The following is a 12516-nucleotide window of genomic DNA, read 5'->3' on the forward strand; positions in this document are numbered from 1 at the left end:
CTATCCACACAGAGAATATGAATTTTTATACTTATTCTTATTTTTACAAGCAAAATATGTCCATTTAAAAATTTTTTTTACATATGTTACATACGCAAAGCAGTTCTAGTTTTTCAAAGTGCTTTCAACAAGCTATTTAATGTGAACTTTTTAAAGACCTTGTAAAGAAGGTGGGTCAGAAATTACTGCTGTTTGACACAGAAGGAAACAATGGCCCGGAGTGGCTCTGGGGCTTTCCTGACATCCCAGAGCTAATGGCAGAGCTAGACTAGCATCCTAGTCTCCCGGCTCCAAATCTTAAATTCTTCCTACCAGACTTTTTGGGGTATTTTTTTTTTAAGGTTTTTAAAATAACATATATTTTTTCAAACTTTTAAGTTAATTTTGCAATATAGAAAACTGAAAAGCACAAGAAGTGAAAAACACAAAAGTCATCCAGAATCACAAGCAGTTTACAGTTTGACATATCCTTCTAGGTCCTTTATGTGTATCCACACAGCCGAACATACATTTTTCTGTGGTTGAGATCACACAGAATGTATCATGCTTTTTCATGAATATTTGACAATTCAGAGTCCCAAAGCTGTGAGTATTGGGGTAACCAAGAATACATGACACCAACTCAATTGGGGGGAAAAATGTATTCCTGTCTTTCCTGGGGACAAAAATTTCATAGAAGATAAAAATGCATCCGCCCTCTATAGATATTGGCAGAGTTACAAATACTGCATTCCCTTAATGCTCAATTTAAAATGAGGCATAAAGCAAGAGTACAATAAGTATAAAGCAGCTAAGAGAATTCATTGTGAGATCTACATTGAAATAGGCAAGATAGATTTCCATTGAATTATTTTAACAATGTTTTCCGAAGGTACAGCCAAGAGATGCACACATACAATGGTTACATCAGAATGGAAATATAAACACAGTTGCATACATCCCTCTTTGGAGCTATTTTAAAAGTGGGATTGCTTCATAGGAAATGCTATATTAAGGAAAAAATAATGTTGAAATATATGTTGATTAAAATTTTTCTTTCCACAGCCCAAAAAGCAACAAGATTTGCAGTACTAAGATGCCTATTGATGTACTAGCCTTGAAAAAGAAGATGAGCAGGATGCTCTTTGACCCAGCGGTCTGTGCTGTCCTCAGCAGCCTGCTGCTCTATATCACGGGCCAGGCAGATGGGCCTCAGGGGCCTGCCCAGGCCACACGGGCCCAGGGCAAGGAGAACAAAGTGAGCCACAGGCCCGAGCCCCTGGAGCCCTACCAGCGACCCACCAAGTTCCAGCTTCTGCAGTCCAAGTTCATGAACACCAACCGGGAGCCCTACATCAAGAAGACCCGGGAGGTGGGCAGGCTGATATTCAAGGACAAGCAGGGGCCCAGCAGGAGCTTTGTGAACGCAACCATCAACAAGCTCCTCGAAAAGACCAAGGAGAAAGCAAGCAGCCCCGGGGAGGAAAACAAATTCACCGAGAAACCCCAGTGGGGTCACCCCAATGGGAAAAGCCCTGTGAAAAACATTCTAAAGATGTTCTTGGCAGCCGAAGAGAAGGAAGCCAAGGAGAAAGAAGCTCGAGAGACCCCTCCCGCCAGGCAACCTAAAACCACCAGTGGCATCTTGCCAAAGATTGTCAGCAAGAAGAACTCAGTCCTGTCCAAACTGAAAGAAAAGTTTGAACAAAGTGGTTGTCTTTGCTCAGAAGCCAATGTGCTGCTGCTCCGTAAAGAAGAACGGAAGAAAAAGAACCTGCAGAGGAAGAAAATGCACAGGCCAGAAATCCGGGTGCTCCACACAGCAACCATGGTCAGCACCTGCCTCAAAACGCCCCTGGCCCGGTATGTGGCCTGCATAGACGGGCCCACACCAGCCTTCAGCATCGCCACCGTCGTCTGCAGTCCCAGGACCTGGCTCTCCCACTGTGCTAAAATTAGTCACTCCAATTCTCGAAGTGTGCCAATAAGAAAAACCAGCATGTCTTGCAACACGGGGGAAGTTGAGCCCCATGGGAATAAAATACCAGGAAAGAGGCCCCTCAGTGGAGAGCCCCAAGGACAAATGGACTCCACACAAGCCTTGAAGCCCAAGGTGATGGCTGCTCAGGAGGACCTTGCTCCTGTGAAAAGAGCTTTCCCCAGTACCGCACTTGATGGTCTTCTCCAGCTAAGCCCTTATTCTGCTTTCTGCGAAAGCAAAGCCCCTCCAGACCACACTCTGGTGTTGTCTTCACTCCACCCAGTCAACCAAAGCAGTGCTGGATTAGGTGGATGTGCTAAAGCGGAGGAACTGCAGAAGGGAGGCGAGGCTGTGGAGGGCTTCGGGGAGGCTGGCTCACGTATGGGTTGGCCTCATTCCAGTAAAGCCTTAGCAGTCCCATCTCGTGGGCCCCCAGGCGAGGGAGCAGGGGAAAGCCCTGAAATTACCATGACTGTATGCAGTTCGGAGGATGAAACAGAAAGAGCAATGCCAGAGTCAGAAAGAGATCTCCTCTTTGCCAACCTAATGTATTTCCCAGAACAGAAAGTACCAGGACATATCCCACCACTTGCCTCCCCAGCAGCCCGGGCTGCTCGGCAAACACAGTCTGCCATGGAACCTCCACAAATAGCCATCAAACTTCCAGTGGTTTATGAAATGCCACCCGCTCCTGTCACTCTGCAAAATGCATCAGGTAGTGAAGACAAATATATTCCTATTTTTGGAGGAGGGAATGTGACTGAAAATGCACAGACATTATTTCCCATTATGATGGAGAATAAAAGGGATAACCAAGCCACAATGAAACCAAGCAAACCTGGGAAACCAGTGAAACTCAGTACTTCTTCAAAGCAAGTGTCCCACGCAGATCTAAAGCCCGCACCATTAACAGAGGTGGCTGGTTTTGACCATAAGATCACAGAGACAGTACTGTCACCAAAACCTCAAGAAATCTCCACTGGAGAAAAGGAAAACAAATGCAGCTTTGAAAAGTCAAATAATTTCAAGATTCATGATGATATTTCAAGGGAGACTATTTCTGAGCTCAGTGATGATAAACATCAGTTGACAGAATTAAATGAAATACCAATACATAACAATGGCACCGCATCAAATTATTCCAAAGCATTGAAAAATAGTGTAAGAGGAAATACCTGCCCTAACTCTGGCAGTCAGCAATTGCCCTCTTCCAACAAGAGAAACTTGATGGGCATCTCAGCATTGCTAGCAGCTCCGTCCAAGGGTGGTTTGACATCCGAGAGTTTTACCATGATGAGCAAGAATATTCTATGTGAGCAAGAAGAATGTAAAAGGCCACCATTGACAGGGTTTGGTCAGTCCCTAACAATTGCTGAAGGAAGCACCAACCATGATTTTGGCAAGAACAAACTGTCTTCGTTGAATGAACTGCCCGAACCAAGTATTAAAGCCTTCAGGGAGATGGCACCTGTAGGAGGCATCAGTAGTCAGACAAGGTCATCACCTGGGAACACCCTAAACCCTAAAAGTAATATGGCCGAAGAGGCGAATACTTTGGACAAGGAAGAATACAGAACATCATCCAGTCATTTTGCCACTAAAGAGAATAGTTTTGTAGGAGAGGATCTCCCTTATGAACCTAGAAAACACCAATTCTTGGCACCAAGTGGATCCTTAAAACACAAAAAGAATAGAGCAACAGAAAGGAGTATCTTCAGTGACACAGAGCAGTGCCGGTCTTCACCATCAGAGTACCAGATAATTCACTCAAACGAAGCCTCAGCTGCTAATAGCCAGCTTATGGAAGATATCAAAACTAATACAGCAATAGAAAGCAGAAACAGTATAGCCATGGAAGGAAATCCTTTGGGAAATAATCTGAAGTCTCAAATTCTATCTTCAAATTATTCCACGCCACAGGAAAATAGCACAGCAGGGTCTCCCTGCCACAGTTTTGGCAAGCAGCAGTTACCATCTTTGAATCAACAGACAAAAGATAACAAGTGCGCTGTGTCAGGAAAACAACTTTCTTTTGACATGGATAGTTTCCATCAGTTTCCCGTGTTGTCGTCAACAGAAGAAGTAAAGTGTGTGAATAGAGCATCCCAAGAGCAGAAGAATCCGAGTTTTCAAACACAGCCATTACCTTCGACAAGTGTAATGACCAAGCACAAGGCTGATGCCCCCAAGGAAAAGAACTTGGTAAATAAAGTTGAGGAAAGTCAACTCACATTGGCAAACTTAGGGAGCCAAAAAAATCACCATGAACAAGAGAAAAATATCTCAAGTAACGTGAGGTTACACCAGACTCAATCATCTCAACAACGAGAAGATTCTGGAAAGAAGAAAATAGCATCTTTGGGTCAGAAGGCTGTGCTGTACACTGCTGAAAAGCCTCAGACACAGATGTCAGGTGGTTTGGCAGGGAACAAAAAGATGCCTGCTGAAATGAAGAATTCCTCCTCCCAATACGTTGAGAAAGGCCAAGGACATTTATCAGGGAAATTGGGGAAGTACGTATGTAACCCAACTCAGAGGAGTGTTGCCCAGGCTAAGAAGAACCAGTCAGCACCTTCTGGGGAGCCAGGGAAGCCAGGAATCCTCATTGCTCAGGGACAAGGACAGGCCAAGGAAAACAAGGTGGTGCCACGTGATGTGGAGCAGCCCATAAGCAGTACAGCAGAAGTAAAGCCCATCGCTGGGAAAAGTGGGCATTACCAAAGAGCAGCATCCAGTGATGGCTGGAAGACAGAGCATGACACGCACCAAAAACCAATGGAAAACCAACCCAACACAACCAAGTACAAAACATCCTCTCACCAGGAGTTGAAACAATCTCACCCTGAGAAAAGATTTGCAATATCCACGCCTGACTCTGTGGGGTGCCAGACACCTGCCCCTGTGCAGGAGCAACTTCCAAACAATCCCAAGAGAGAGAAAGACATTTGGGACCAAATAGATGAATTAGAACACAAACAACGCAGAAGGTTGGCACAATTCGCAAAGTACAAAGCACAAAGCTTTGGTGACCAAAAGTCCTTTGATTTATCCTTTAGACCAACAACTATTAGAGCCAACGATACATTCGAATTTTGAAAATAAGATAACACCACCAGTCTCTGAATAACAAATATTTCTAATGTTTCAATATCTGCTTGTCATTTATATAGTATTAGATTTTTTTCCTGCCTCCAAATTTTCAGGTCTTTGAACTACTCTATTCAGAGATTATGTTTTAAATTATTTCTTTCACTTTTACATTAAATACATCTTGAAAGAATTTGGTACATATTGGGGGTGGGGGAACTCCTTGCCTACAAGTGTTATAAAGCTCAGCAATGTTTTCTTAAGTGGATAGTGAAGTTTCTTCTCTGGAGATTTGTAAAATGATGCTCACTTAGACTGAGGAAGGTACCAAATGACCTGAGGATTGGTAGGTTCCCATGTGATCCTTTTAATTGATGTGCTTTTTAAAAATTTTCTTTGCAAACATCTTCACTTGAAAAGTATCCAAGCGTTCATTACTATTTTCTCACAAAACATTTTTATTTTTTTTAGCACTTGTAATGTTTTGGTGCTGAACTTTGATTTATATGTGTCTCTCTTCACCTCTTTGGGGAAAATCATTCTTTAAGATACTTCACAGCCTCGTGCACTGGAGGGCCAGCTTTGGTCTTTAAGGACACCTCTTACTGCTTGCAAAGTCATTGGCAGGCACAAGCACATGCCCCTTGGACCTTGGTCCCTGCCTCGCTCAGGCACAGCCTGCTGCTGTGGCCTCACTCTGCACCCTGGACGTGGTCAAAGGCAGGGCAGAAACTTGTCATACTCAAGGTCAGAAACTTGTGACATGAACGAAAAAGGAGTGTTTGTTGAACGCCAAATATCAGTAGCTTCGCCCACCCCCCACCCCCATCCTGAAAAAAGCAGAGAAGCTTCAGTTTGCCACAGTGACTTCCTGGGTGATGGCCAAGATCCTTCCTACACTCTCCAACCAGAAGTGGCTGTCAAGGAGATGGTGTGGGAACCCGTGGGATGCAGACGTCCGAAAACTCCGTGTCCCTGCTTAGGAAGGCCTGTGCTCTAGAAAATCCAGGGACGTGAAACAGAACCAACCATGGGAAATGCCCGTATTCATTTCAAAGAAAAATGTTGACCTGACCATGTAGAGTGATTAAAATGTCATTCTGCACATCATTTTGAGGTGCACAATTTCAAAGCTTTTTTTTTTTTTTTTTTTTTGGTAAACTGGTGTGGTGAGGAAAACAAAATGTCACACAATTTCTGTCTTTCACCATTATCATAGTGGCCCTACTGCTGCTTCTGTGACTGTCAGGGACATGTTGATGACATGCAAGAATGTTATCTTATCGTGCTGGTGCTTTCCTAAAAAAGCACAGAAGGGTTTCCTACCATTGCCTCAGAGGTTATATATTCCAGTATTTTCCAGTTACTAAGATAATGCATTTTCAGTTTAGAATATATGATTATTGTATAAAAGTATAAGGAAGAAACTAATCCTGTTGTCTCAAGATAATTACTATTAATACCTTTGTCTTCTTTCTCAAGCTTTTTCCCCAGCACATCTATTTGAAAGCACACACATACACAACTGGGATCACGTCTTGTACAGAGCTTTAAAAATCTGAATGTTACAGCATACACATTTTCCCAGGTCACTAAGCAGTGTTTGAAAACTTTGGATTTGGATGGCTGCACGATTGGTTATATGGATACACCACAGTGGCTGGATTTTAAAAATGGATTGATGTCACAGAATATTTCCATTGGCCAGCACATATTTTTTGTATGATATAGCCTCTCTGCAGAAAATTAATTTCTGCCTTTTGAAGACTTCCTGATGTTTGCTACCTTTGCAACCTAGCAATTTTCCAAGAAAAATCTCTCCTCACACTGAAGAAGATACCTTGATGCATGTTGTAATCTATTTATATCTTCCAACTGGAACATTTATTTAGAGGAAGCCTTGAAAGGGCATCGACTAAGAACTTGGTTTGTTAATTGTTATCGTCCCGTTACCACAAGGCTCTCGGCCTGCTGGCTGTCTCTTTGGTTTAGGCAAAGTCAGCCCAATCTAACAGCCAATTAGAAAAAAATTCACAATTCCTTAAGTGGCACTAAGCTTTGGAGAAGGGCACTGCTAAAGAGGAGGTATAAAGTCCGCAAATGAGCTACTCTTTGTCTAAGGGCAAGGGCCGCACGTTTCATTCCGTTCTCGCCTTCTCCAATCAAGCAATTAATTTAAAATCTGACAAATTAGAAACTTCCTCGTCAGAAAAAACAGACAAATCAGAAGGTCAAACAGAAGCTCCTGGAATGGAATGAGCTCTGAATCGGGAGTCAGAGACCCACTGCTCAACCTGCCGGCCACGTATGGGCTCTCCATGGGCACCCCACCCATCAGACAGAACCTCGGGTTCTTCAGCTGTGAAAAAGGGGAGAGCAGTACTGCCTTGCCTGTTTCATAAGGGTTTCCTGTTTGTTTCATTTCTATTTTTTTTTTTTTTTTTTAGCAGCAGCATGTGAGTTGATGTGTGTGAAAGTACTACAGAAGTCCAGGACACTGTTACCTTTCTATTCAGTATCTGGGGAGTATCTGACTTGAATGTTTAGAAAATTGGTCTCCCATCTGCTGATAAGGAGTCTCTGTGCTCTCGGAAGGACTCTTCATGCATTGCATTTCACCTCCTATTCAGAGTTGCTGGGGTTGCTGTGGATGTAATAAGAGTTGCTCATTTTGGTGCAGTTTAACCTCTGCCATTGGGAAGGATGAGGTGCCCCTTTCTCTCCAACGAGCACAGTGGGGCTGCAGTGTGGTCCATTGTCAACAGTCAAGACAAAATCTTCACCTAGAATTTGGGGATTGACCTCTTGGAGCTACACAACCCAGGAGGCTCATGAAATAAATACGAAGAGATGAGTGCTAACACCGAGCCCGCAGATACTGGTTGGCTTTTTCTGTCATGCTGACTGCACATGGACAGACCCAGAGATGTCTTGTGTTTGAGCTAGTACAACAGCCTGGTGTTGCACCACCAAAGCCTGTGCAGGGCGTTTTGGCTACCGCGCCTGGTTTGGCTTGCTTTTATTTATTCATTTTATTTATTTATTTATTTATACGGTGCTTTTTTCCAAAGGGGATTTGAGGCGATGTTTGCCAAAGAGCATGATGGAAGACCCAGGAGACAAAAATATTATATTCACTGTGTGTTCTCTTTTTAAAAATAAGAAGCAGTATTATTTTTGTTGCTGTTTTTAAATAGACCAGAAACTCTATTGGAGAATGTATTGAGTGGTATTATTTTAACTGGTGGAAAAAAATAATCAGTACCTCCTCCAGATTACAGCATTAGAAGAGTTGCACACAGAGTCCCTTTTATAACTGTCTGGCAAGCACACGGTAGCATTTGTAAGTGTCAGCAAGTCCACCTGTTTGGCTAGGTGGGTCCCTTCTTGATTTACCAAATATAGCTCAAAGTTACACTGCCCTTGTTATTTAAATGCTGATGCTTCTCTTGTGTACATTAAAAAAAATGCTTAGTGAGTTATTTTTCATCAGATGTAATAATGTTTAGGGTAAGTTCACATTTATATAGAGACCATAAAAATCAGAAGATAGCTCATTGAAGTAGGTATCTACCTTGCAAATATGGCTGTCATTTCTACAAACAAAAGAACCACAATCCTTCCTAAAACCAGCCTGAGCTTTGGGTTAAATAACTATTGAGGAAGAGTGTGGTAAAGGACAGAGGGCTTTTAAAATAAAACCCAATGATTTTTTTAAAGGATATTTATTTTACCTTTTTAGCTTACTTTTTAACTTAACATATTTGATTTTGTATAATTGAGTAGTTTATTTATTAACACCTTATTGCAGTTTCTTACAATTCCTTCCACTGTTTACAGACCCCTCTGTAGATATGAAAGAAAATAGGATCCTGGGTAAACACATACACTTTTAGGTGACTTGTGTAGTAAACATTCTACAATTAAAAATTATGACAGTGCAATTGTATTCAAGACATGCCATCATGGAATGTCATTGTTTAGAATTTTGAAAATTCAGTATTGCTTCCTTATTTTTTCAATGAGGGTATCTGCCATTTGAATTATAACCTTATAATCATGTATTAATCTATAACAGTTGTTTATTATATTTTTTCTTATTTGTGTATAAACAACTCTAAAATTACTAAATGTATTTTGTTGTATTCTCTCCTTTGAATTTTTACTAACTTTATTCACTTGGAAATAATTTTAAAAGAAGAAATAAAATATATTGCCGATTACAAATCTCTTCTTTGCATCTTGGAAAGGGCTGTATAAATGAGGCAAGGAGTTTCATGTCAAAAAGTTGCCACTGGGGCAAGGAGCAAGATTGCCACGTGGGGCCTAATGACAGGAAACAGACTCCATGGTGTGCAGAGATTCAGATCAGCAAGCTTTCAACACCAGCAGAGACAACTCTACCAAAGAGAGAGGCTCTCTGCCAGGAATCCCAAAGGCAAGGGAGAACTGCCCTTAAGGTAATCTTAGAAAAACATGGCAACGCCTTTCCCACAGATGATACAAGGGTAGAATTAAAGAATTAATATGCTGCTAACAAGGCAAGACCACATCTAGCTGGAATATGTGGGCACCTCACAGAGGACGCCGGGTCCTAGAAAGGCACGGTACACGCCTTGGAGATGCACAGAGGAAGAACATGTTGCAAAAAGAACATGGATGAGAGGTAAGCAGGGGGGTCGGGGACACAACCACATTAAATGTCCATTTTCCACCAGGACATTCAGTGACTTTGCTTCAGAAAAGTGGCTGTGGCCATGAGTGTGGCGTGATTTGCCACAGCCGGGTCTTCAGCATTTTAGGAGAGAAAAGCAATACAGCCATCCAAAGGAGGTGAGCCAACACGCCCGCGTTCCCCCAGAGAGCACTGGCCTACACAGCACCAGAGGGGCTGAGAATTTGCTCATCCAGGCATCCTGGATCCTGAAAAAAGAAAACACTGTCAACCCATGACACAAGGCTTTCTTATCACTTAGAATTTTTATCTTATACTTATTGAAAGAGGTCTTTGAGACCTAAGTGCCTATGAATTGGATCAAATATCACTCTTGTGCACACATACAAAGGAAAGTGTACGCTAAATAAATCAGTTGAGGTATTCCTAAGACTTTGTCAGGTTTGGAGTCTGACCCTGCTACATTATTTTTCCACTTGTAACCACAATATCCACGTTTTCCACACAATATGGTCCTTACACTCAGTATGCTTTGAGGATGTAGCATTTCCTCAGAAAGTACCCCATTACACTCTAGTATTTTCTCACAAGCCAATGATTGTCATTCTGCAAGTTTTGATGTATATGTAAAGCAACAACAACTACCTGACCAATAGCAATTATTAGACACATCCAGCCTTCAGGAATGCTAAAATGTTTTTTAAAGTGCTTCTTAGTATTAGTGAATTATGACCTTGCATCACAGTGTTGCATATTTGAAACAATTTACTAGAGAAACGGATAGAGATTATGATGCATCAATATTATGCTGCCATTAAGAAGATTGACATACAAGTATGTGAACTGGAACAATGCTCACATATACTGTTAAGGGGGAAAATGAGGTTACAAAAAAGTGTGGTTTAATAAAATAAATATGTGTATAAGGAAGACTGGATAGAAACATTCCAAAATGTTTATCTTGGGTAGGGGTATATATTTTCTAGGATTTTTTGGGGGGAAGAGGTGTAAGAATATATTATTGTTCTCTAACAGCTTTATTGGGATAAAGCCTCATACCTTACAATTCACTCATTTAATGTGTACAATTCAATGGTTTTCTAAATATTCACAAGATTGTGAAACCATCACTACAATCTAAATTAAAAAAATCCTTTACCCATTTGCAGTCAATCCTCATCTCCCTGCTCCACACCCCTCCCACAGCCCTGATTAACCAATAATCTACTTTCTGTCTCCATGGATTTACCTTTTATAGACATTTCATATAAATAGAATCATACAATATGTGGTCTTTTGTGACTGGCTTCTTTCACTTAGCGTCATGTTTTCAAGGATCATCCATGTTGTAGCATGTATCAGTACTTCATTTCCTTATCTTTATTTTTATTGTGATAAAATATACAGAACAATTTTTACCATTTTAATCATTTTCAAGTGCACAATTTATTGGCACTAAGTGCACTTGCAACAATGTGTAACCACCACCACTATTTCCAGAACATTTCATCATCCCAAATGGAAACTCCATACCCATTAAGTAATAATTCCCCCATTCCCCACTCCCTGCAACCTCTGGTAACCTCTATTCTACTTTCTGTCTCTATGAATTTGCTTATTCTAGATACCTCCTATAAGTAGAACCATATAATGTTTGTCCTTTTGTGTCTGGCTTATTTCCCTTAACATACAGTTTTCAGGGTTCATCCATGTAGCATGTAGCACAACTTTGTTCCTTTTTATGGCTGAATAATATTCCATTGTATGGATATACCACATTTTGCTTGTCCATTCATCTGCTGATGGACCCAGGTTTTTTCCACTTTTTGCTTATTGTGAATAATGTTGATATGAACATTGATACATAAGTACCTGAGTCCCTGCTTTCAATTCCTTTGGATATATAACTAGGAGTTGAATTGTGGGTCATGTGGTAGTTCTCTATGTTTAACATTTTGTGGAACTGCCAAACTGTTTTCCACAATGAATATACCATTTTACATTCACACCTCAATCCTTTTTATTGCCAAATAATAGTCAATTGTTTTGGATAAACCACATTTTGTTTTCTATTTATCAGTTGGAGGACATTTGGGTTGTTTTTACTTTTTTGGCTATTATGATGCATTACTATTTTAATAAACATAGCTTATTTTTTAGATTTCAAAATAATAAATGTGAATTATAAAAAGTTGAACAATACAGAAAAGAATAAAGAAAAAAGTTAAAATACAGATCCTCTCTCCCCCACTCAAACTGCCTGGAGATGATCATAAAACAATGTGATAGTGAACACCATTCCTGACATTTAAGTAATTTTACAGGAATGGGATTATTGGATAAATGCCACTTTGTAATCTGCACTTTTTTTCACTCAACATTATACTCATCTTCCCATTTTTATTGATTTAGATCTAGAACATCATGTTTAATAGCTGCATGCTATTTCACTGCATGGCATTCCAAAACATGTTTACCCAAGGCCCTGTTGATTGCCACCTGGTTTGTACAATGAAGGACTGCTTCTGTGCTCCACAAAACCAAAGCAAACAAAACTGTACCGCCTGAGGAAAGTGTCTAGCTGGAGGAACTCAGCTTCAGGGGCAGGGCAAGGGAGATGAGTCACAGGCTCCCTTGAAAACCACCCAAGTATCGATTGCCCAAACCAGCCACTGGTATCTACATCGACCATGAGCATCTGCAGCTCAGTAGAAAGCCATTGTTTCTGGCTATAATGGACTTGGAAAAAAACAACTTTGACTTTGGAAGGATTTCTTGCCTATTAGTAGGAACT

General features: G+C 41.0%; 1 protein-coding gene across 1 annotated transcript; it reads left to right on the forward strand.

Moving 5' to 3' along the window:
• The first annotated feature begins 1075 nt into the window (after positions 1-1075).
• LOC119506785 lies at positions 1076-5056 on the forward strand. The gene has a single exon (XM_037799898.1). The coding sequence runs from the start codon at positions 1076-1078 to the stop codon at positions 5054-5056; it is 3981 nt and encodes a 1326-aa protein (XP_037655826.1).
• Positions 5057-12516: the final 7460 nt, after the last annotated feature.

This window comes from Choloepus didactylus, chromosome 12 (assembly GCF_015220235.1).
Source record: "Choloepus didactylus isolate mChoDid1 chromosome 12, mChoDid1.pri, whole genome shotgun sequence".
Taxonomy (NCBI): Eukaryota; Metazoa; Chordata; class Mammalia; order Pilosa; family Megalonychidae; genus Choloepus; species Choloepus didactylus.

Coding starts and splice junctions, on each gene's coding strand:
- LOC119506785 (XM_037799898.1), top strand. CDS start 1,076: ATGCCTATTGATGTACTAGCCTTGAAAAAGAAGATGAGCAGGATGCTC.